Raw genomic sequence first — 23,502 nt, forward strand, 5'->3', positions numbered from 1 at the left:
CGGCCTATGGAGAAGTAGACCGCGAACCGGCGCGAAGAGGATTCTGATTGTGTCGCGGGCAGACACAGCTGTCGGCCATTCAGGAACGGACCATTCGAGGGTGGCATCTCTGGACGACTCCGAAAATGGCCGACTCCACCAGCAGACCGAGCTATCCTGCCGGGACGATCGCCAAAGTGGTATGTGCTTGAGAAAATACACCAGGGGGAAAACCAGACGGACTTCTGACTTGATCCACTAGTCGACCGATATCCTAAACGAAACTTTTCACAACATCATTCATGACTTGGTTGCCAAGGTCCACCGCGAGGAGAAGATGGCGCGGATGCGCTCCGCGGTGGTGATTGCGAGACAAAAAGCAGAGGAAGAGTCAACTGTACCAGACGAGGCCGGCAAGACCGTAGCGGACGGCAAACCCAAAGAAGTCATCATCGATGCGAACAAACTCGCAAGCACAAAGCTAGAGACGGACGCCGCCATCTACGACCGCGGGAAAGTATTCCTGAAAGGAAACCCGCTACACACCGTGAAGGAGATCATTTGTCCTGACTGCCGTCTCCCACGCTTGTCATATCCACCTGTCGGCACGGGCTACCGACCTCCCCCCGATCCAAACCGTGAATACTGTCGGAACGGGCCAATGATCACCTTACCCGGACACGACGTCCACGGGAATATGTTCGCCGTGATGCCTAACCCTAAGAAGCGAAAGACCGAAAAGGACAGCACGATTCCCGAGGTTCCTACGAGCAAATGTCCTATCTGCCCCCGATACTTCGTGATGAACCGAGTGGCGCAACATCTGGACCGATGCATGAACATCTCCGGACGTGGCAGCAGCACACGCAACAAGACTCCAACAGACAGTGGAGCGAGTGGCGCCAGTAGTCCGACCTCATCAGCACCGAAGCGACCCCACAACGACGACGAAGACGGCAGTCCGAGCCCGACAAAGAAGAAAAAGCTCAACACGTCCAAGAAAGGCTCTATGAACAAGCCTGGGCCTAGTAAGCTTAAGCAGTCATTTACAGCAGAGGATGACGACGATGTCAAGAGTGAGAATGCGGATTGAGAGTCCTAGGATAGGACTGCATCGTTTCAGTCATCTCGGTGTCTTCGGCGTTTTTTGCTTTTGTTCTTCATTCACGGCGTCTTTAGGTCTGGCTCCGATCTAAACAAGAATTTGCATAGTTGACGATGATGATACGGGTGGGATAGGATTTGTACATTACTTTCATATGATACAATGGGCCGTGGCACGGCATTGTCGTGAAATTGCTTGAGCTTTTCCTTGTAGAAATATTGTCTCCCTACGGGGTTCTTGTGGTAGAAAAGCACAGGTCTCGCGGACTCGGCCTCTTCTAAAAGATTTTATAGGGTAGGTATACCTTTTCTATCGGGATGATTGCCTCGTTCGGTAGCTGTCACATTAGCTTGTGTCCTTGATGACCTGGCTGGAACTGATGAATTTCGCATCTGGGGTTTATCATTTCTTGGAAAATTTGTCTTATAAATAGATTGAGCCCAGCTCCAACTCCAGAGGTGGTGCATGGGAGTCGGGGAGTGGAAAGGGTATAGTTATAGTCCCACCTCCTGCGGGGAGCTCCACCTCAACTTTTTCCCTTCACAACCATGTCTGACCTCACTGCCTGGGCTGCGCCTCGGCTCAGCCAACTTCTTCCGCTGGACGAGGAGTCATTAAAGCAGATTATTGACTATTCAGCTAGTCTTCCGAAAGAAGCCTGTGCTGAAAACCTGAAAACCCTCCTCGGCGATTCCCCCGCGGCTCTCGAGTTTATCGCCTCCTTCAATGCACGTCGTGGCCCCCCGCCCGCCTCGTCTACACGAAATGAAACAGCCAATGACCGATCGAAGGGGAGGAACAAGAAGGAGAAGAAGCCGCTACACAATGCTGGCCCGCCGCGTCGACCGGACAATTACGGTGACGTGGGAGGAGGCTACATGAAGTCCTCAGCGGAGGACTACATGTCGGCCAGCAAGTCGGTGTCTCATCCTCCTAACCTGCCTGCTCCCGGCCCTTCTGGATCATCTCGCACACAGTCGCCCATGGCCGCAGCCCCTTCGAAAGCGCCCCCATCAGCTTCCGGGCCTGTCCTCTCCGATATGCTGCCGAATGTGCGATCAAAGACAAGCAAACCAAACCGTCAGGGCGGACGTACAGCCAGTCCCTCAAAGGGAGGGGCAGCCCTCACTACCAATAATATCTCCGACTTGACGGCCGCCATTGCCGCCTTGGAGCTCTCAACCAACCCGACCATGAGCTCTGAAAAGCGCAAATGTACCTGCTACGCTACAATTCATCCGCTATTTGACCCGGCCCCCAATTGCCTCAAATGCGGCAAGATTATCTGCTCTCTCGAGGGTTTACAACCGTGCTCGTTTTGCGGCACGCCACTCTTCTCTCCAGACGAGGTGCACAGTATGATTAAAGAGCTCCGAGAGGAGCGCGGTCAAGAGAAAATGCGTGCCCATAACGAAGGCGTTCACCACCAAGGAGCACCGAGACCTGTGGACTCATCTGGGTCATCTTCGCCAAACAAACTTGATGCAGCCAGAGCACATCGAGATAAGCTGCTTCAGTACCAGGCACAAAATGCTCGCCGGACGAAGGTCGTCGATGAGGCAGCCGATTTCGAAACCCCGAATATCGCCTCAACGATATGGATGAGCCCGGCACAGCGAGCCCTCGCACTGAAGAAGCAGCAACGCATTCAACGCGAGATGGAAGAGAAAGCTCGTCCCGAGTGGGAGAAGAAGAAGACCGTCATGAGTCTTGATATCAAGGGCGGCAAAGTCCGGAGGGTGTATCAATCCGCAGCGGTGGAATCAACACCAGAGCCCAGTGAGTTGGATCCCATGGACGTGGCGGACTCCGAGGAAGCTCCCGCGTCCCAAGGCAGCCACGCTTTCAGTCGGAACCCTCTTCTTGCAGCTGGAGGATTAATGCGCCCTGTCTGGAAGGCCCCGGCCGGTAAGACGGCAGACGGGGCCGAACGAGGGGAGCGAAAGCAAACCTGGCGGCGCGTGCAGGATGACAACGACGATAATGAGCAGTGGATCCTGGATGGTGGATTACATGGGACCAGCGCATAGTCAGCTCGGCACGATGCAAAACCGGACGTCGATAACCTGAGAGAGTGAACCTGGCCAACACCTGTTATGCATAAGTGAACATGTATATCATATTCCAGGATGACGTCTGGGAAAATATCGTTCATACACTGAGCATCCCCCAACAGAGAGTGCGCTCGAATCAGACTGCGCGCCGCTGTTCCCGGGCATTACTATTTAAAGCGCCGTGCAGCACAATCCACTCTCTTAGCCGCGTCCAATTGCGGAGCAGATGAAAAGGGATTACACATCGGATAATGGCGGTCGGCCGCGTTCAAAGACCCCTTGGAAGCCGCTGTGGGGATGCGAGGGGCACCTCGAAAAGACCGTTCACGTGTATTGAGAGATGTGTCTCTCAGATATCATAGATCCTCGATCAATAGACCCTATTGACTTGTGTCGTATCACTCTATTCTCGCTTTGTATATTCCCAGGAGAGGATCTTCCCCGCAAACAGCGAATAAGCCAAAAAGAAAAATAAGCATAACTCATGCGCGCCCCGCCCGGGATTTCTCAGATCCTCAGTTCACTTCACTTCAAAGGCACAATTGAAACCAGAAATACCCGCCTGTATCCGTCAGAGCATTCCGGACAATCTAGTCCCATCATTCTAGTGAGATTCTAAGGCCAGTACCCCGTTTGGTTGGGTCCAGCGTCATCGATGCCGGGACACGGTTGGGTGCGGGTATCTTCGGCGCGGCAAGTATATAACGCTCCCCCCCATAACTTCGGAAGATAAGCACCGCTGATGACGTGAAAACCAGTCAAGATGCTCGTGGAACCAGTGGTGAAGAGCATGACGGCACAGCGACTGGCGGTCGACCTGGCCGCGGTGTTGGCCGTGCTTGTATGTATCCCTTGTTAAATACACACTCGGGCGCATCTGACAAAGATCCCAGACAATCGCTTACGCACTTTACAACTGCCTCGTGCACCCACTTCGGCGCATTCCAGGCCCTTTTTTGGCATCTATCACACCGTGGGTCCAGCTTTATCACGGTCTGAAGGGAGACCGGCATCTGTGGCTGCACAAACTCCACAAGAAATACGGGACGCACGTGCGAGTTGCGCCGAATTTCGTCTCGGTCAACTCGGACAAGGGACTTCATGATATCTACGGACACGGGAAGAGGTTGCAAAAGGCGGATTTCTACAATGCCTTCCCGGCGATCAAGGGCGTGTACAACACGCACAACGCAATCGATAAGACGATGCACGGCCGCAAGCGGCGCGTGCTGAGCCAGGCATTCTCAGAGAATGCGCTGAAGGGAATGGAGGATGTGATGCTGCTGCATGTGCGACAGCTCTGCGCGGTGATGGCAGGGTTTGACGAGAAGGATGAGAGAAAGGGTGACGATCGCAAGGGCGTCGTGCGCAACATGGGCAACTGGTTCAGCTACCTGTCGTACGACGTGATGGGTGAGCTCTGCTTTGGAAAGAGCTTTGACATGCTCATTGGCGATACTCGACGACACATGATTGGACTGGTTGATCGCGCTGCGAATCGACACTACGTCGTGAGTACAATATATCCCGTTCACTTCGGACAACGCTGACTGGTTTAGTGTGGACTGTGGATGCCGCTGGACCGGTGGCACCTTGACCAGATCTTCATTCGAAGACTCACGCAGGACCGATGGAACTTCATCATGAACTCGCGCGTCGAGGCTAACAAGCGTGCTCAGGAACGTGCTCAGGCCGGTCGTGAAGCCAAGAAGGACTTCTTCTACTACCTGCTCAACGCAAAGGACCCCGAGACGGGCAAGGGCCTTAGCACCCCCGAGCTGTGGGGTGAGGCCAACGTGCTCATGATTGCGGGCAGTGATACGACTTCGACCACCTTGGCAGCTACACTGTTCTACCTGGTTCGGTCTCCGGCTGCACTGGCCAAGGTGTGCGCCGAAGTCCGCGGCGCTTTCACCGAGGTCGAGGAGATCGTGAGTGGTTCACGCCTGAACGAGCTCGGATATCTCAAAGCATGCATCGACGAGGCTCTGCGCCTCGCACCGGCCGTACCAGGCGCACCACCGCGCGAAGTCATGGAGGGCGGAGCGGTCGTCGACGGTGTCTTTTTGCCCGCAGGCACGGACTGTGGCACCCCCGTCTACTCCATCCATCGCCAGGAGCAGTACTACCGGTCGCCGGAGGAGTATATTCCCGAGCGCTGGATCGAGGGCGCCACCTGCGCATCATCGGGCGCATCGTGGACGACCAGCAAGGAAGATATCGAAACGGCACGTCGCGCATTCTGCCCGTTCAGCATTGGACCGCGCGGGTGCATTGGAAAGAGCATGGCATTTATGGAAATGCGTCTGACATTGGCACGACTTTTCTTCCTCTTTGACATGTCGCTGGCAGACCGTCAAGGTGAGGATGCTGGAGGCCACCTGGCGCTGGTGGACCACTTTACCAGTGCAAAAGATGGACCGAACGTGGAGTTCTCAAAAGTAATTCCGACCAGAGCATAGATTGGCAACGAATATGATACGATCATGAGATGTTTAAAAGTGGAAACGTAAAAGTAGTGTCCAATGAACCATGTTTCACGCAGACGATCGCGTCTTAGTCAGGACACGGTTGCGCGTCTCAGCCCCCCATTCCGCTGTCAAGATATCTAGGCAATTTGGATTCAGGGCGATGTTCAACCATCTCCCGTTATGCCCTCGCAGCTGACCGTGACGATCGCGCAATCGACCGTCCTCAATGCCATCTCTAACATCCTGGCGCAGCTGATCGACCAGCGCAACAAGAGCGTACGTCCTGCGCCCTGAAGCATAAACAAGAGAAGCTAACCACATCCCAGGGGCCATTCACTCTAAATACACTGGCACTACTCCAGTTCATGACCTATGGCATTCTGGTCGTGCCTGTCAACTTCTACTGGCAACGTGCCCTGGAGGCGCGCTACCCAGGATTTCCCTCACGGGCGGAAATCTCCAATCTGTGGCGCTCGCTTTCACTAAAGTCGCTGCTGTCATTTGCATGGCTTCGGTCATTCGTTTCTTCTATCCTGGGAACATCCAAGGACGAGGACGCTCTGCCGCTCCAGAAAGACAAGGAGAAGTGGGCGCCTTCGCGACGCTCGGGGCTGCATAGCTTCGTGATGAAGTTCTTTTTCGACCAGACGCTGGCGGGCGCGATGAATATCGTGCTTTTCGTTGTTTTAATCAATTTCTTGAAGGGGGAGAGCGTCGGGCGTGTGTGGGAGCTAGTTCTTTTGGTACGTGTCCTTTGTTTTCTATTTCCCCCCCTCCCTCCCTGATATGGGAATTCCGATTTTAATTTGATCTAGGATTTCCGACCCATCATGAATGCGCGACTCAAATATCGCCCCGTCGTCTCGACTCTCATGTACACCGTCATCCCCGTTGACCGTCGAGTGGTCTTTGCGAGCGCGTGTGGCGTCATCTGGGGCATCTATCTCAGTCTGTATGCGGTGGTCTAATCTGTAATTTCATCACCATCATCTTACACCCGGCGAGCATAGACCAATTAGAATTTTACTTGTCTTGGCTTGGATACGCATAAACGGTAGATTCATTAATTGTATTACTCAAAAATCACGGAGGTATATAGAGCCGGTATTGTACTGTCCTCAAATGGTCGGGATCACTCTGCACATCAAAAGAAATAAAGAATATGCACGAATATACCGAAAGTCGCAAACTTTTAGATGTTTTACGCCGGAGCCACGTCCAGCTTCTTCCCCTTGACGGAGAGCCACTCGATGAAGATGGGGCCGATCAGCGACAGAGCGCCCATGGCAACGGCGACGTAAAAGGTTTGTGTAACGGCGTCATTGTATGCGTGCAGGACGGCTTTCAGGGCAGGACCGGCGAGGATGGAGCGCAACATGGTGGCACCGGTTCCAACAATCATAGCTGCATTGGCACCAGGGGCATACGTCTGAATGTTGTGCAAGAGTTGGTTCTGGAAGACGTTCTGGGCAACGGAAACGAAGATGGCACCACCCAGGGTCTGGGAAAACATCACGATGGCGGTGCCGCTGGGCACGTCCTCGGTCTTGAGTGCCGTCTGTGTGACGATCATTGGCATTTGCATGCCCATACCCAGACCGACACCGAACACGACCTGGTAGCCGATCCACTTGGCGTGGCCGGAGTCGACCTCGAGTGTGGACAGGAGTCCTGCGCCGATGGTCATGATGATAGAAGAGGCGATCATAAAGGGGGTGTAGTAGCCACAGGCAGTGACGAGACCGCCGGCTAGGATGCCGATAACCACGACGGAGATGATCAGGGGCAGGTTCATGATACCGGACTTGATGGGGGAGGCGCCCTTGATAGATTGGAACCAAATTGGAAGATAGTAGATCATGACGAAGTACGCGGCACCGATGGCCAGCGAGTACCATGCTGTACCCCAGATGTTACGGTTCTTGATCAGACGGGGAGGAACGGTGGCCCGGTCCTGACCCCACCATTGAAGACCGATGAAGATGATAATCAGCACACCGAAGACGACGAAGAGTGCGATGATTCGTGCGCTACCCCATGCGTACGTGGTACCGCCCCATTGCAAGGCTAGCAAAAGACTGATGATGGCAGGGAGGAAGAACAGGGAGCCCAGGATATCGAACTCGGCAAGTTGCTCTTTCCAGGTCCTCGTGTTCTGACTGATGAAAGCCTTGGGGGCCTTGAAGAAGAACAGAATGAAAAGGAACGTCACTGCGCCAATAGGCAGGTTAATGTAGAAACACCAGCGCCAGGTGAGTTTATCGGTGAAAGCACCTCCCATGCTGCCGGGAACGTTAGCACGGCTCTCCGCACCACAAGCGAGGAAACATACAGTGGACCGGCGACACTAGCAATACCAAACATGGAGCCGACAAGGCCAGTATACAGGGGCCGCTTGACGAGCGGCACACTCTGGTGGATGATGAGGATGGAGCCGGAGAACAGACCGGCTGCTCCCAGGCCTGCAATGGCACGGCCACAGATCAGTCCGACGGAAGTCGGGGTCGTGGCGCAGATCAGAGATCCAATTTCGAAGATAGAGAGAGCGAATAGGTAGATCCATTTGATCGAATAGAAAGTGTAGAATTTGCCAAACATCAAAGTCACGGCGCAGGTGGTCAACAGATAAGAACTACCGTACCAACCCACGTCGCCGAGGGAGTTGAACTGGTCGGTGATCTTGGGAATGGCTGTTGCGATAATTGTATTGTCCTATTCAATGGTAAGTTATTTGGATTGATTGGGTGCCGAGCGACAGACGTACTAGTGCCACGCAGAACACGCAGAGACATAACGCAATGGTGATGAGCAAGAGTCTCCACCCCGTAGGATATTCTATATCGCTGGCCTCTTTGGGGTCTGCATTAGAGGCATCGCTCTCGTTGTTCTCTTCCGGATTTGAAACTTCCTTCTCCTCCGCGCCGCGGGTTACTGGTTCCTTGTTGGAATCCTCATTGGGTACCGCTTCAGGCAAGTTGCCGCTCCCGGTGCGATTGTGATTGCCATCATTCGCAGCCTCCTTGTCGGTATCGAGGCCGCCCGCGGTGTTTCTGAAGGGCTCATCGACCAAAGTACTTTCCTTCTCACTAGAGGGCTTGGAGTTTCCCTTGGACTGTGATTGGTCATCGGACGTCCTATGGGCAGGATGGTCTTCCACCTTTGGAGGTGTGGATTTACTAAAGAAAGAAGACATGACAATATGGTAGCAGGGGGAAAAAATTGGCCAGAATTGGAGGGGATGAGCGCAGATTAAAAAGGCTGCAGTCAGGCAGGATTGGCAACGCAGCCGGCCCTTTGTACAGGTCTCACTATGGTCCAGGGCAACCTTGCGCGTCCTTGGGCCCTTGGCTCCTGGTGACGCACAAACCCTACCACTGAAGGCCCCGAACTCCATGTGGCTTGGAGGTCTCCATGGCCTGCAGGCTCTGCAGAATGTGCGGTAGTTCGGCTAGTGTCGATGGTCTGGGCTATGCGTTAGGTCATTCCGGGATTGGCGATGTGTATCCGTATACGACAACGACCCACGTCTCGTAATCATGCAGCCCATCTGACTGAGCGAATGACAGGCATCAATGAAACCAGGGCTCAGCTGCAGTCCAGGCGGGGGCTGAATCGGCCAGGAGTCCACGCAAGGATCGCGGAGCTATGTTTCTGCAGCTTGTTTACTTGTTCCCTGTCCTCCGCGTGGCGGCCCGTCTGGTCAGGGGTGGGGAAATAGCGGTGATCCCTTGCTCTGAATGCCACTGCGAAGGCATCATCGTACAGCACAGGGGAAAGGGAGGAGAAATGGCCCCGTCTTTACGTAGTAAATCCATTGTAGCAAGTACACGTAGATGTCTCGTCGAACATTCGGATTGCGGCCGAGTCAGATTCGGAACGGGAGGCGTTCATGTCCGGACAGCCCGTGCATGGATCGGACGGGGATTATTTCTGAATGATTTTCGTTCCGTAAAATTGTAACCTGTCACTTGCCAGACGTGTGGAATGATCGCCCGCAAGGGACACGCCCTTGGTGCCTTGACACCTCGACACCTCGACACCTTACAGAGTCGGTCTGGGCCTGGCATCGGTGCCTTGGTGCCTGGTCAGCAGCCGACAGGCTGACAGCCCGAAATGGACTAGCGCCTGTCGGGGTTTGTGGAGTTTGGAGTTAAAGCTTCAAGTTCAAGCGCTATGACCAAGTGAGAGGAATACTTGCGAAGCCGAGCGCAATGTCTCGTTACTAATGCGAGAATAATGCACTTGTGCGTTGAGTTATGGCCGAGGAGCTATATACTGGGGCACTCCAGTAGCAAGCTTGGGATGATATCATACCCGCAAGATCCAGACGAGAAACCCCAACAGAAACATGTGTTTGAGATTGCATATGATGGGTGATCTCGATCTCGATCTCGATTTCGATCATGAAGAACCTTGATAAACAAGGAATGAATTGTTGACATCATCAGGATAGGCAACCGCGGCTTGGTCAACCCCATGAAGCGTTGGCGTTCGGGCGGACGAATACTCGTTAAATCCGGATGACAGGCATGACATGAAGAACCACTTCTACGGTATTTCCGTCGATCATTAGAAATCCACTTTTATCCGACTATAAATACGGATCCATTTCATCAGGAATTGTCCATCAATCTCAACTCGATCCCAATCCAACCCCGATTCACAGATCAAAATGGACGAACTCTTCAAGCCCGCTCCCGAACCCGCCACTCCTCTGGGTCGGTATCGCGTCCTCTCCTCCAGCGCGGGGATCCGCGTGTCCCCCTTGCAGCTGGGTGGCATGTCCATCGGAGACAGCTGGAACAAATTCATGGGCAGCATGAACAAAGAGCAATCCTTCAAGCTGCTCGACGCCTTCGTCGAAGCCGGCGGCAACTTCATCGACACCGCCAACAACTACCAAAACGAGCAATCTGAAGCCTGGATCGGCGAATGGATGGCCGCGCGCAAGAACCGTGACCAGATGGTCTTGGCCACCAAGTTCACAACGGACTACCGCACCTGGGAGCTGGGCAAGGGTAACGCACCCAATGCCTGCGGCAACCACAAACGCAGCATGATCCTGAGTGTGCGCGACTCGCTGCGCAAGCTACAGACCGACTTCATTGACGTGCTCTACCTCCACTGGTGGGACCACACGACCTCGATTGAGGAGATCATGGATTCGCTGCACATCCTCGTGGAACAGGGCAAGGTCATGTACCTCGGAATCTCAGACACGCCTGCATGGATCGTGGCGGCTGCCAACACGTACGCCCGTGCGCACGGCAAGACACCCTTCTCCATCTACCAGGGCCGATGGAACGTGATGCGTCGTGACTTTGAGCGCGACATTCTCCCTATGGCACGGCACTTCGGTATGGCGCTTGCGCCTTGGGATGTGCTGGGCAGCGGCCACTTCCAGACAGCGAAGCAGCTGGAGGAGCGCAAGAAGGCGGGCGAGGGACTGCGCAGCGCATTCGGATCCGAGCAGACGGAAGACGAGCGCAAGGTGTCCGAGGCGCTAGCACAGGTGGCAGCGGAGCATGGCATCGAGTCCGTGACGGCGATTGCATTGGCATATGTGCTCTGCAAGGCGCCGAACGTGTTCCCGATCGTGGGCGGCCGCAAGGTCGAGCATCTGAAGGATAACATCAAGGCGCTGTCGATCCGTCTGACAGAGCAGCAGATCCAGTTCCTAGAGTCTGCTACCTCGTTTGACATTGGCTTCCCTGGAAACTTTATCGGACCTGACCCGGCGACTACCGATGGTCAGGCCCCGTTCCTGATGCGGACGGCGGCCACCGTTGACTTTGTCAAGGGTAAGCAGGCGATTGGGTATGGGCGGAACTAGATAGCAGAGGCAGTTGATGTATAATTTCTGGTGACTCAATTCCTCTCTAATGAAAATAATGATTTGAACGAGAAAATCCAATGATATTGGGATTGAGATTGTAGCTAAGCCGTAATGCAAATCTACACTGATATCGGATGCCAATGCCGCGCCAGGTCAATGTCTGTGCAACTCCGTGTGAAAACCAAGATGTAAAAAATCCAAAAAAAAAAGAAACCCTAATGATACATCCTGCTTGAGATCCAGAAAACAGCAGAATAGATAGAGCAAGAAAATGGCAAAGCGAAGGGCGCGTGGCTCATCGCGGTCACTTCCTGGTTGAGTTCACAATGTTTCAGTCAGCTTCCCCTTGCTATGGAAAGTGAAAGGTAGGGCGTGGAAAGGCCGGTGTCATGTACCGCAATTCGCTCATAAGACGATCGCAACAAAGGTACTGGCCTAGCTAGTAAAGCCAGACAGACGGTCGAGTGACGGAACATTCAGGAACATTGAGGTATTAAACATACACTCAATGGACGTCATGACAGCACCGAGCTCATTTCTCGGTGGGGTTCTGCAGAGTCTTGTCCTTGCTGGCGACCAAAGCGATCAAAGCGGCACCCACACCGCTGCCGTCCTTCGAGATGCCGATGCGAACCTTCTTTTCGCCCGCCGGGCCAACCTCGGGAACCTCACGCAGAGCATCGCGCATGTAGCCCTCGAAGTTAGGGTAGAATTCGACCAGACTGCCGTCCACACCAACGTCGATCATGTCGCAGGTCTCGATCTTGCGGGAGTGAATGAGGATAGCCGCGATTGGGACGGCGCTCAGACGAGCGGCACGCTTGCCAATGGCGTGAACCAGAATCTTGACAGCCTTGCACTCCTCGTCACTAGGGTGCTCAATCTTCAGGTGGTCCTTCAGCGCGGCCTTGACGTCGCTCATTTGCTTGGTGGAGTCGGCCTCGACCTGGCTCAACAAGCTGGTATCCAGGCCCCATTGGCGGTAGAAGAGGGAATCGGAGGGAATGGAGACCTTGGAGGTCTGGCTGGTCTTGAAAAGGCCGAGCTTAGAGTCGTTGTGCATGGCGAGCAGAGCGCGACGCAAAATCTCACCCAGGAACATGCCCGAGACGCGCTTCTCGAACATCTGCACACCGGGGTTGTTGCTGTCGGCATCCAGCTCATGGTCGAAGACGGTGCTGGGGAGTACGCTCATGTGGTTGTCAAAGCTACCCCATTCGGCGTTGATGATCATTTCGCCGGTGGACTTGTCGTAGTGGGCGCCCTCAAGGTGTTTGAGCTTGGTGATATTCTCGAGCTTCTCAACGTATGCGCCATTGGTACCGGTACCAAAAATGGCTCCGAGGAAAGTGCCGGTCTCGCCGGGGGATGTATAGGAGCGGGCCATCAGGGTACCAACGGTGTCGTTGACCAGAGCCGCCACGCGCACGGGCAGTTCCAACGCATCGATGGCCGACTGGAGCAGGGCGCATACATCGTGACCAACGGCATCGGGGATGTTGAAGCCCTTGGTCCACCGGATCAGGGTGCCGGAGTTGATCCCGATCTGGCGCACGGGGAAGCTGAAGGTGAATCCCAAATCAAACATATACTCGTCGCGGTGACCTTCGCGCCGCCGGAGCTGGTGTGCCTCAAAATGTTCGTTGTGGTGAATGCGGAGGAAGGCCTCGATTTGGCGGGCCAGGAAGAGGAAGAGGTCCTTGGAGGTACCGGAGGCCATGAGTTCCCGGGGAATCATGATCTTGGACTGAGTGAGGTTGAAGGTGGTGTCGCCGTGCAGTTGAACAGAGCACACGCGGAAGTTGGTCCCGCCGAGGTCGACGGCCAAGTAGAGACCCTACGGAGGATTGTGTTAGTGGTGGTTTAGTTCGCAAGAGCAGTAGGACGGCACCTTTTCGGTGCCATTGGGCACAGCAGTGACAAAGGTCGGGATCTGGCTCAGAGTGGTGTGCTCCTTGTCCAAACCTTCGTTGGACTGCTTGATGTATTCGGCAACCCCGCGCTGCACCTGCTCGGCGGGGAAGTCGAAGTCACGCGCAATGCGCGTGGCCTCCTCGAGTAGTGTAGAGGACATTGTAAGAATATCAAGGACCGGCTAGAATAGAGGAAGGTAAGTGCAGCCGGAGAGGATTAATAAAGAAAGAGTGGAGTGGAGGAAAAAGAGGCGCAAAGTGGGATGACGGAGGGATTCATGAGGTCAGTCCGCGACTTTCAACCTTGGCATTTGCGCTCCACGAATTACCGGCTTCACCGGACTTGCCTTTCCGTTATTTTTATTTTGTTCAAATTATTATCTCGGTAGTTCTTGAAAAACGGTGTTCCTCTTATATACACTTCTAAATCTTCCGGATGCAGACTTCTCCCTACATTCCTGGGGTCACGCAACCTCTTAAGAAAATACTCGTTTCACAGAACCAGCCAGATTTTTTTTGGGGGGTCATTTTGTTTTCTCCCATGACGGCATGAACCTTTCCCTGAAACTAAAACCAAACTACGGTGATGACAATGTGGGGAGGGGCTGTGAATGGTCAATGGCTCTCCATGGCACGCATTTCCCCGACTTCACCGGTGAGCGACACTGGTTAATGCGGACGCGGAACGACAGGGGACGGAGACAACAGGGGACGGAGACAACGGGAGACACGGACACACGGACACATAGCGTTGCATGCAGGTGCATTAGTGAACTACTGCCAGGATCGAGGGTAATACACCCGACAGGCAAACGATTCGGCAAGAAGTGACACGTTGGGCTGGAGAGACATCGGGATCGTTCGGCACGGGAAAGAAGAAGTCGGCTCCTGACTTGTGGCACCCGGGCCCGAATCAACGGTTTCCCGACTACGCAATTACCGTGACTAAACACACGGGGAACACGGTAGGCTGGTGGATTCAAGCGCCATTTTAAGCCCTAGTCGCCTCCCTCATGGCTTTACACTGTCTCAAACGGCCCTCCTAGGCAGTTCCCGACGGCAGTGGAAATCATTTACACTTGATTCTCTTGTAGAGGGTTATGTTACTGCGGATCGCAAGTCACTGCCTACTGGGGCAATTCTGGAAATCAGTAGTGGTCAACCGCATGGCTCAGACATTTTCAAGTGTGGCGGGTGTTACGAGGCATCCATTCCTCTCAAGTGTCGGTGGTTGTGGTTCAAAGCTTGCCAATATTACACCTGACTACAGAACTCTGTCAACGAGTATATTCTGCATTAAGATGCTATCATGATTCAAATTCCTGTTTGTATAAACCCGCATAACTGCGAGGCGAAGAGTCGGGCGTATAGTAGATATTCCTATCACCTTGGCTTACAACTACCTTCAAGGTGTTTCCAGAAGAGAAAACAAGTGAAACTAAAAATGAAAGTAGGCTTGATTCGGTCCCGGGGTGTCCCTGGTTCATCTAGCGCCCCCGCCTTCCTCCCTGTACCCCACAAATACATGTATGTACTTGCATTTACTCCTCGATTTCATTTACTTGCTCTGGGGTTGAATACCAGTATTTCCCTAGGCTCTTGCCAAGGTTCACGGGTAGATGTACATAATTGGATTCTTCAGAGCAGCATATCGGCACCACGTATTGCACATCGGAACCGCACAATGTTAGATAGTGTTGATTTGTTGTGTCATGAGCATCATCGCCAGTTTTGAAGTGTATCTATGTCACTAGGGAATGATCAAATCTTTGGGTAGTTATCGATATAGTGGCCCTTTAGCGGCCTGTGTATTTCCACAATTTCACGATGTCGTTCAAGGTCATCCTTCCATGCTATGCGTCCAACCCACTGGAATGCATTGTCACTCGCTAACCAGACGACTGCAACTCAAACTAACCTGATACGATGAAGAAATTTGAGATATTCGTGTAAAAACAAGAAAATGAAAGGCGAAGTAGAGACAGTGATAGACCGCCCACGTGACCGAAATATCGGAGCTTCGGGTGAACTGGGGCTCATCTCACAACCGCCCTTCTCTAGTCCTGACTTGACGGCAATTCACATCTGCCATTCACAATCATGGGTGCTGGCAGTTCTAAGCCCGAGGCTGCGGGCGGCTCTAACCATGTCTTCTCCAGGTATGCCCCTCCAATCTGTCATCTCTCCACTTCCGTGCGGGAACCGAAACAACGACCCGGTCAAGCAGCGCAATTGCGACACCTCCGGGCATTGCCATCAAGCGATGGAATCGTGTTTCAACTATTCCAATTTAACTCTACGCTGACACGGATCCTCATCCAGCAACTCGCCCGTCCAGTTCTCCTCCAACCTAGTGGATGCCCTCCAGTCCACTTCCGAGGTAAGTTGAATCTCCCACGGGAAAACAAGCCAATCAACCGAAACTCACATCTCGTCTCTAACAGACGGACTCCTCTCGCACCAAGTCCCTCGAGCTCGAAATCCAGAAGCGCGTGGCCCAGGAACTCGAGCGCCTCCGCGAGCGCGAGCAGCAAACCCTCGCCGAGATCGAGAAGAAGCTCGCCGAAGTGAAGGATACTGGCTCTCTTCCCGTGACCGCTGCGACTGCGCCCGTCGCCTCTACCAGCTCCGGCTACCCAGCCGGCTCCTTGAACCTTGACGCGCCGCGAATTCCCTTCGCAGGACGCGAGTACGAACCCTCCCCGGTCTTCACCGCGCCCCAGGCATCCGCGCCCCAGGCTGCGGTCAACCGCGACGTCTCGCGGAATTCAGTGGCAAGCGAGATCGACCAGCTGCGCAGCCGGCTCGATGGGCGGAGAAAGTTGGCCGAGCTGGATGAGGGTGTTTCGAAGGCGAAGGCTGATGTTGTTGCTTGCTTGCGGTTGAATGACCGTCGACCGCTGGATTGCTGGAAGGAGGTTGATGCATTCAAGCGCGAGGTCGCTAAGATGGAGCAGGCTTTCGTGGACCGTATTGTTGGTTAGAGTTATGTTTTCCAGATGAACCCGCGGCTGGGATATGAAACCTGCTTTTTGGCCGTGGCTGCTGGGCTGTATGTATAGATTGCAATTTTTTGTTTGCCATGAATCTGCATAGGATAAATTGATCCTTGACGGGATGACTTTTTGGGCCTCGTGGCTGTAGCGTATTCTTTAAATTGTAGAGACTAGGGGAAATAGAAGACTACATACGAAGGCTACTAGTCATGAAATGCTCGTATTCATAAGATGCTTCTATGTAGCCATTGACAGGGTATCAAATCACCAAAATATCAGACAAGCTCCCACACCCCCAGTCGACCAAGCTTCTCTCCCGCAGACCTAACAATACACATCCTCCGCTCAGACAGCTTCACGCCAGGAACCAAGACCTTCGACAACTGAATTGAACCAATTCCAGTGCCTCTGCCTTCAGAGAGATTGAAGTTTCCTGTACTCACGAAGCCGATGAGATCTTCCTCGGTAGGTACTTCCAAATGATTAGATGTCGAGTTTTCATGCGCAGAAGTTGAGATAAGCGACTCAGCAAGACGACGCCGTGCTTCTTCATGGGAAAGTGTGGTATCATTGAGCGGAGTTGTTTTCTCGCTAGACTTGCGGTTGGCTGAAGCAAGTTCGAGCCATTTGCGCCGCAGAGCGGGATCGGTCGGGAGACGATAGATGCGTGCACAGGGTGTGGGAGTACCGCGAGTGGAAAGGGTGAGGTGGATGGTGGCAAGAGAAGAGGGATCGACATGTTCTTTGCTGAGGCTGTTGAGAATTTTATTTGTGTCACCTGGTGCGTACCGGATGGTGTGGATGTTGGATGGTGGATTCATAGTCCCATCCACTTGGTCCGAAGCCTTCTTATCATCACCATCGGCAATGTCCGCAGCATCATCCTTCGACGGCCCTTGTACAAGCCTCTCCCAGTCACAGGCCCATCCATGTCCAATCTCTCCCTTGAGGTGACCATCCCCAAGAACGAGAGTATCAAATTCCGATCGACGTCCTTTGGGGCGGCGCTCCCACTGGCGCCGGGATTTCTCTGTCTCGCGCTGAGTCCATTCCCATCCAGCTCGGGTGCCAGGGAAATCACCAGGAAACCAACCCTCGCCGGCCTCAAATGCAAGCTGCTGATGCTCCTTCAAGCCACCGAAGCGTGGGTTTCCACCGCTCGAGAGAGGATAGTACATGAGCGAGTACCAAACGGGGACGACGCATTTCCAAGGTAGCAGAACAGTCCAGGAACCCGGGGTTGTGTTTCTCTTGGCGCGGGCTTGTGGTCGGGCTGCAAGTATCATTACGGGAATTTTTGGGTCATTGGTCTGCGGGGCAGGGTAAGCACCAGGGCCAGCGAGAGTCCGGCGACGGTTGATGGCCTTTTGGCTTGGAAGCTGACGAGCAGCTGCAAGGCGGCTAGGGCGATCGAAGAGTGAAGATTGACCCTGTGTTTGATCGGGTGGCCATTTTGAGAGCAGCATTGCCAGATCGTTCATATGGTCTTCATCACCAGGTACGTTGAGTGTGCGTGGCGGGAATTGGAGGCGAGGATCAGAAACGGCAAAGGATAAAAGAGCATTTTGTGGAAGCGATGAAGGATTTGATACTCCGAGGAGGGAGGGCCAAATGGCTTCTGGGCTCTGTCCCGCTGGGGCGTCACTCGGTCCCAAAACAGGCCGCAATGAAGCCAGTAATGCCTCCGTGGAACCCGGTCCGGTAATTTCAATGCTGCCAATCTCAAATCTCAAGTCTTCGACCATGACAGGGGGGCTCTGTCTCTTCGAGAGCTCGAGTAGGCTCTGCCACAATAACAGAAATGCGGAGGGATGAACTCGGATCCAGAGCTTCCGCCGAGGGGGTTTCAATATAGCCGGGGGTTTATCTGTATCCGCCATTTCGACATCCTCGGGCTTATGCGGTGCACACCAAATGAGTGTAACAGGAACAATTGGCTTAGAGCGATTGTCCTTTTCGAAAGTCCAGGCTTGGAGTGATCTCGTTCCAGCTCTCCACTTCTGTCCTTTGGTACCCCATGCCTCATCACCACCGATACCAACAGCCCGCAAAACAGATTCAATACATGATTCTATTCCTTCCAGTTGCACCGTTGATATATAGCTCATATCCCAAGCTACAGCACCCCGAGCACCTCGCGCTCTATGTGTAGGCCGGTAGCTTTTTTCGGTTGGTGATAGAGGGATCGCGAACCGCCAAATCGGGTCCTTGGTCGTAGCCATGTGGGCACGTTTTGCGTGAAACATGTGTGTCGGAAGCCAGGTCTTGCATCGTTGGCGCTTGCGGTACTTTGCGTCTGCCGGCGGCGGCCTAGAGAGTTTGTACTTTTTGACCTTCGGTACCCTGGGGGCTGTATTGTAGGCGTGGCTCCCCTCCTCTTTCAATTCGGTTCCATTTTCTTTGTCGCGTTTGAGCTTTGCGGCGGCACGTCGGGCCTTGGATTTGGCATTGATATTTTGTAGGCGACGAGCGGATTCGAGCCGGATGCGCATAATCTGGGTGGGCTTGCGTCGGCGTGCAGTAACGGTCGGAGTATTGTCCTCGATCATCTATAGTAGAAATTGGATCAATTTTATGCAGTCCAAAGGATACCTTCGCAGAACGTACCTCGTGCTTCGCTCGCGCCCTTAACCTCTGCGGGACCCGTTTAACATTGTGACTTGCGGTCCGGCGCCGCAACGCGCGGGGCACTTTCTGGAACGCTCGAGTTGTTAATGCAGATTTCGACCGCTTCATGCCATCCTCCAGGGCCTGTATTTCGAATGCCCGGGCAGCTGCGTATGCGGCGACATCGAGCTCGCCCGTTGCGGAGAGGGCAGAGTCAGTAGACTGCACGGCGAGGGAGCGCGCATCAAGGGTTTTGGCGCGCTTACGAGAAGCACCGGTAGGGCCATGGGCTCCTGACGGGAAGGCCTTTCGCTTTGCTGCGTTAGAAGCCATGGTGGCAGCTGCGATGTTGAGCTGAGACGAGTCGAGAATAAAAAAGTTGCCGGGCTTGGCGCGTCATGGATCAGCCCCACGGTACGGAGTATGCCTCGGTGAATTTATTATTGTTGTTCTATGGTGACTCTACACAAAATTTGAAGCCATAACTAATTCATTGACAGTGTTGAATTGTTCTCATCAAATACATAGAATGGAAGTGTCACAGATTTGCAGTACAAAGCGGAACTCACATCACCACCGCAACGTGGTCGGTCATATACCGAGTAATATTCCCCAAAAAGCACGCAGCCACAATAGAAACACATCCAAATGCAATACTGACATAGTACACCCACTTATAGGACTCGGCATAAGCAAGCTGGCCAGCTGTGACCACCATATCGTATGCCGTCTCGTTGCCAGCGATGCCCGGGAGCGCTTTGATTTCGGTGAGCAGTGAAGCACCGGTGAGCTCAATTACGTCGGTGATTAGCTGTACATCGGTGATTCCAAGCTCTGTCACCATTGTACCGCCAATATATTCCTTTGCCAGGGGGACAAATTTGGAGATGAAGACGTTGTAGTAGATGCAGTAGCCGACACCACCGCCCACGACGCGAATGGACAGGGTCAGTGCGGAAATTGTGGCAATAAGGTCCTAGTATGGGTCAGAATTTGCAATTTGGAACGCATGAATCAAAGACGCTTACATCCGGGCAGATGATGGTGGTAATAATTGAGGCGGGAACGACGATGCCACCAATTCCGAGACCGGCCAGAATGAGGATTCCCCACAGCTGATACATGTTGTCAATCTTGCCAATAGACATAGCACCGCAACCTTAATATATCGGAGATTAGAAGAGGTTCCATCTTTGGGTGGGGTTGGACACTCACCGGCAGTCATGAGGATACTGCTGACAATCAACAGCTCCTTGTTATGGCCTCGGAACACACTCAACAACACCAGCACGATGCAAGCTCCAGCCAAGATAGCGAAGCCAATGGGCAAACTGCGGACACCCACCTCCACAGGGTCATGCCCGTATACATTAAACGACTCGGTGGGCCAAAACATCAACACCGAAAAGAAGTTGGCACCGGAGATGAAGGTGATCACCAGTGTAAGACCCAGAATACGAGGCTCTTGCTTCAGGCGACTCGGGAAGATGGGGTACTTGGCTCCATAGATCTCCCAGAATGCAAACGCAACAAGCAGCAATAAGCCAATGATCAACGGGGCGAGAACGTGGGCAGAGGACCATGGGTACTAAAGCATCCAAGGGTTAGCTTCAAGGCAACCCCGGAGGAATCGTCAAGATCAGAACCTACCATGTATCCACCCCACTGCAGGCCAGCCAAGAAGATGATCAAGCCGGTAATGCTCAGGAAGCCACCGACAAAATCAATGCGGCCGATAATTTCCATCCGACTGAGTCCAAGGGAGTTGGCTCGAGGCGGAGGGAAGTAGAATAAGACCGTGATCAAAAGACCGAAGGCACTCCACGCTCCACAGAAGGCGCCGACATAACGCCAGTTGCTGTAGTACGCAATAAGCTGGGCCCATAGGACCGACGGGCAGAAGGGCACGATAGTAAAGATTAGGACTGCGACGTAGACACCACGCTTGCGGGTAGGAGCCATCTCTGAGGTAGCAGCCAGCGCAGTCAACTCATTAACACCGGCACCCGCGCCAGCAATCGCCATACCCGCTGATTTGTGGTCAGTTCTTATTCAAAAAGGCTTCGTGTCGAAGGGACTCACCGATAAAGATATTCATTGTGTTCGCCGTGCTGGAGACGATCATCCCAAGACAGATGAGGCTGGCACCAAGAATGGCGACATAGCGACGGCCGATCAGATCAGATAGAGAACCGACGAAAGGACAGACGCCCGCGAGACTGAGAAGATTGGCCAAGACCTGTGGGAATGCAACGATTAGTATATGAGAGAACCCCTCGATATGAATGATTATCCTTACAAACCAAACCCAGCGATCATCTCCTCCGATATCCCCGTAGATATACGGAGGAATACCACCTATTCAAGACCGTTAGCCAGGGGCTCCCTTTGAATTCAGGAGTGGACCGTACCGAATAGATAGACCGGAATCTGGCTACCGGTCCACAAGAAAGCCATCGCTGTGAATCCCATGAACCGCCGGAAGGTCATCTAGCGACGATGATCAGTACTGAAACACCGCCAAGGCAATAATCCTCGTACAGGAATGTCCTTCTCGGACTCATGAAGGCCCGCCTCATTGGAGCTTGCATCGACCTCCTCCAGGTGACTGTGTCGTGTCTCGAGCTCACTGCTCTCCAGGGGCTGGATCGCATGCTTCTCGTCGTAATGCGCCGGGGGCGATTCATCAATTGTCCCTGTCATATTGGGCAGATAGCTTAACGGCAGGTCCGCCGATACTCAGGAAAGATACCAGTGATATAGAAAAGAAAAGAAAAGGCGAACAGGATAGATTTTAATTCTGGCTGGTGTAGATCCCACTTGGTGGGGGATGAGCGAAATATAGACTCGCGTAGAATAGCAGATAGGCAACATGACATTGTAAGACCCACCTAAGTGTTTCTTTGTTCAAGTATTTGCCGGCTTCGGACACGTCCGTTGGGGGCTGGGGCCAATCAGACCGAGGAACGGGCCGGCAAATTGATAGGAGGGGGCGGCAAAGTGAGTACATACCGAGATGAAGTCAAGATAAGCGATAGCCGGAATGAGCTGTTCAAAATCCAGAAAATACCGAGGCTGACTCGAGAATCCCTAGTAATCCCTAGGGAATATTGAGGGGGCGGCGCAAGTCTGTGGCCAAAAGAATGCGGGGAAAACGTGGAGAAGGTGGATGCGGGCCTCGATCGCCAGCCAGCTCGGGGCCAAATTCCACAATAGGATCAGCCCCGAAACTGTAACGTATCCAAGGACCCGTGGCTACATAGTTACCCTTCTTTGATGCACTCCTGTTGCCATAGTTCGTGAAAGATTATTTACATGGGAAACAGGTGAATCCCACGGTTGGGGAGACGTATTGTACATGGAATATGGAGGAAAACCGGAAACGCACGATTATCGCCATGCAAAAAGGTAGAAAAACAGGGTCAGCACAAGGGGATCCTAAAGTGGCGGAAAAGTCTATTACATGTACATTTTGCCTCAAGGTCCCCACACTGAGTTGATAGTCATGATGCTTATAGCTCAACCACCCATGGATCACAGCTCAGAAATGCTCCCCGACTTCTTTGAGCTTGAGCTTCTTTGGGACCACAAATAGACCGCTCGCTTCGACACAAATGTGCCCCGTCATATCGCGCACCTCACACGTAGCAAACGCCTTCTGGTCTGTGCTTTGCTCTTGGTCCAGAGCCGTGTGCAGGGAGTAAAAGTTACCCGAGTAGACAGGGGCGCGATAGTTAATATTGAGGTTTGCAGTGACCCCTGTACGGGCCGGGAAGTGTCGAATAGCGGCGCGTCCGAGGTTCTCATCGATTACCGTGCCAAGAGCACCTCCATGCACCATGGTTGGCCATCCTTCGATGCCAGCCCCAAAGAAGACGACGCTAACGAGCTTCTTCTCCTTGTCGTTCCAGAAGACTTTCTGTCAAGCACAAAATAAGTTAGCCAAGAACGGGATCCTGAAGTTCTGGTACCCGAAGCATGTTGGTAGCTTGCCTGCCGGACTCGCCTAGACCCGCCTGGGGGGAAAACTCGCCCGGGGGGAGGGAGACTCTCCGAAGAGGATAGCAACCACTCACTTGGAGACCCAAGCCTCTGCTCCCACTCAGGGGGCCGGAGGTTAGCCGTTGTGTCTTATGATTATCCGAAAAGTTTTCGTAGACATCCTTTTCCGTGTAGTCTGCATCGTGGCGCAACTGCTGCACAATCGGGAGACCGACCTCATAGGCGCGTTGGATGTGCAGCAGCTCTGTTTGGTCCTCGATGGACCCTGGAACCGGCGGTGCCGCGAATTTGCTATCCATCCATTTCCCAGCGCCTATGCCAAGGGACCCGAAAATTCCAGCGTAAATCAGGCGGCGCGTCCATCGCATGGGTTGGGCCGAGGCATTCGCATGTGCGGCGGTGCTGGCATTTCGGACGGAAAACCGTGCTAGGGTAGATGTGCTGGTGGTAGGTGCGCGCAGTGGCAGCTGTAGAATCTGGCGAGAATGCATCGTGTCACATCGCCATCCAAGAGGTCAAAGGGAAAGTCAAGTCGCGCG

At 53.5% G+C, this 23,502-nt stretch overlaps 10 protein-coding genes across 10 annotated transcripts; 6 read left to right on the forward strand and 4 right to left on the reverse strand.

Moving 5' to 3' along the window:
• Positions 1–125: 125 nt before the first annotated feature.
• On the forward strand, positions 126–1,072 carry N7498_004547 (uncharacterized protein; the record flags this gene model as incomplete). The annotated part of the gene is made up of 2 exons (XM_058451609.1): positions 126–179; positions 242–1,072. The coding sequence occupies 2 exons, from the start codon at positions 126–128 to the stop codon at positions 1,070–1,072; spliced, it is 885 nt and encodes a 294-aa protein (XP_058308147.1).
• Positions 1,073–1,632: 560 nt separating this feature from the next.
• Positions 1,633–3,114, forward strand: N7498_004548 (C2HC5-type zinc finger protein; the record flags this gene model as incomplete). Its single annotated transcript, XM_058451610.1, has 1 exon — positions 1,633–3,114. The coding sequence occupies one exon, from the start codon at positions 1,633–1,635 to the stop codon at positions 3,112–3,114; it is 1,482 nt and encodes a 493-aa protein (XP_058308148.1).
• A 787-nt stretch (positions 3,115–3,901) lies between these two features.
• On the forward strand, positions 3,902–5,600 carry N7498_004549 (cytochrome P450; the record flags this gene model as incomplete). The annotated part of the gene is made up of 3 exons (XM_058451611.1): positions 3,902–3,979; positions 4,032–4,649; positions 4,698–5,600. The coding sequence occupies 3 exons, from the start codon at positions 3,902–3,904 to the stop codon at positions 5,598–5,600; spliced, it is 1,599 nt and encodes a 532-aa protein (XP_058308149.1).
• Positions 5,601–5,789: 189 nt separating this feature from the next.
• On the forward strand, positions 5,790–6,577 carry N7498_004550 (Mpv17/PMP22 family protein; the record flags this gene model as incomplete). Its single annotated transcript, XM_058451612.1, has 3 exons — positions 5,790–5,885; positions 5,936–6,352; positions 6,425–6,577. 3 exons carry the CDS (start codon positions 5,790–5,792, stop codon positions 6,575–6,577), a joined length of 666 nt encoding a protein of 221 aa, XP_058308150.1.
• A 233-nt stretch (positions 6,578–6,810) lies between these two features.
• On the reverse strand, positions 6,811–8,802 carry N7498_004551 (MDR family MFS transporter; the record flags this gene model as incomplete). Its single annotated transcript, XM_058451613.1, has 3 exons — positions 6,811–7,891; positions 7,942–8,321; positions 8,374–8,802. The coding sequence occupies 3 exons, from the start codon at positions 8,800–8,802 to the stop codon at positions 6,811–6,813; spliced, it is 1,890 nt and encodes a 629-aa protein (XP_058308151.1).
• Positions 8,803–10,281: 1,479 nt separating this feature from the next.
• On the forward strand, positions 10,282–11,442 carry N7498_004552 (putative aryl-alcohol dehydrogenase Aad14; the record flags this gene model as incomplete). The annotated part of the gene is made up of 1 exon (XM_058451614.1): positions 10,282–11,442. The coding sequence occupies one exon, from the start codon at positions 10,282–10,284 to the stop codon at positions 11,440–11,442; it is 1,161 nt and encodes a 386-aa protein (XP_058308152.1).
• Positions 11,443–11,977: 535 nt separating this feature from the next.
• glkA (glucokinase glkA) lies at positions 11,978–13,519 on the reverse strand (the record flags this gene model as incomplete). Its single annotated transcript, XM_058451615.1, has 2 exons — positions 11,978–13,282; positions 13,337–13,519. The coding sequence occupies 2 exons, from the start codon at positions 13,517–13,519 to the stop codon at positions 11,978–11,980; spliced, it is 1,488 nt and encodes a 495-aa protein (XP_058308153.1).
• A 1,888-nt stretch (positions 13,520–15,407) lies between these two features.
• Positions 15,408–16,466, forward strand: N7498_004554 (Mic19 family protein). The gene is made up of 3 exons (XM_058451616.1): positions 15,408–15,517; positions 15,681–15,738; positions 15,803–16,466. Exons 1-3 carry the CDS (start codon positions 15,459–15,461, stop codon positions 16,340–16,342), a joined length of 657 nt encoding a protein of 218 aa, XP_058308154.1. The 5' UTR covers positions 15,408–15,458; the 3' UTR covers positions 16,343–16,466.
• Positions 16,467–16,629: 163 nt separating this feature from the next.
• N7498_004555 (uncharacterized protein) lies at positions 16,630–21,664 on the reverse strand (the record flags this gene model as incomplete). Its single annotated transcript, XM_058451617.1, has 10 exons — positions 16,630–18,903; positions 18,962–19,348; positions 19,623–19,937; positions 19,990–20,120; positions 20,177–20,549; positions 20,612–20,991; positions 21,044–21,200; positions 21,261–21,319; positions 21,373–21,451; positions 21,503–21,664. The coding sequence occupies 10 exons, from the start codon at positions 21,662–21,664 to the stop codon at positions 16,630–16,632; spliced, it is 4,317 nt and encodes a 1,438-aa protein (XP_058308155.1).
• An 838-nt stretch (positions 21,665–22,502) lies between these two features.
• Positions 22,503–23,454, reverse strand: N7498_004556 (PaaI family thioesterase; the record flags this gene model as incomplete). The annotated part of the gene is made up of 2 exons (XM_058451618.1): positions 22,503–22,880; positions 23,038–23,454. The coding sequence occupies 2 exons, from the start codon at positions 23,452–23,454 to the stop codon at positions 22,503–22,505; spliced, it is 795 nt and encodes a 264-aa protein (XP_058308156.1).
• Positions 23,455–23,502: the final 48 nt, after the last annotated feature.

This window comes from Penicillium cinerascens, assembly GCF_028974065.1.
Source record: "Penicillium cinerascens strain IBT 15544 chromosome Unknown contig_5_segment0_segment0, whole genome shotgun sequence".
Taxonomy (NCBI): Eukaryota; Fungi; Ascomycota; class Eurotiomycetes; order Eurotiales; family Aspergillaceae; genus Penicillium; species Penicillium cinerascens.

What these genes read in the sequence shown, in the direction of transcription:
- N7498_004554 (XM_058451616.1), top strand. Translation starts at nt 15,459, where the DNA reads ATGGGTGCTGGCAGTTCTAAGCCCGAGGCTGCGGGCGGCTCTAACCAT. An exon ending in TCTAACCATGTCTTCTCCAG is followed by an intron (nt 15,518 to 15,680) that starts GTATGCCCCTCC and finishes ATCCTCATCCAG; the next exon opens with CAACTCGCCCGTCCAGTTCT. An exon ending in CCCTCCAGTCCACTTCCGAG is followed by an intron (nt 15,739 to 15,802) that starts GTAAGTTGAATC and finishes CGTCTCTAACAG; the next exon opens with ACGGACTCCTCTCGCACCAA.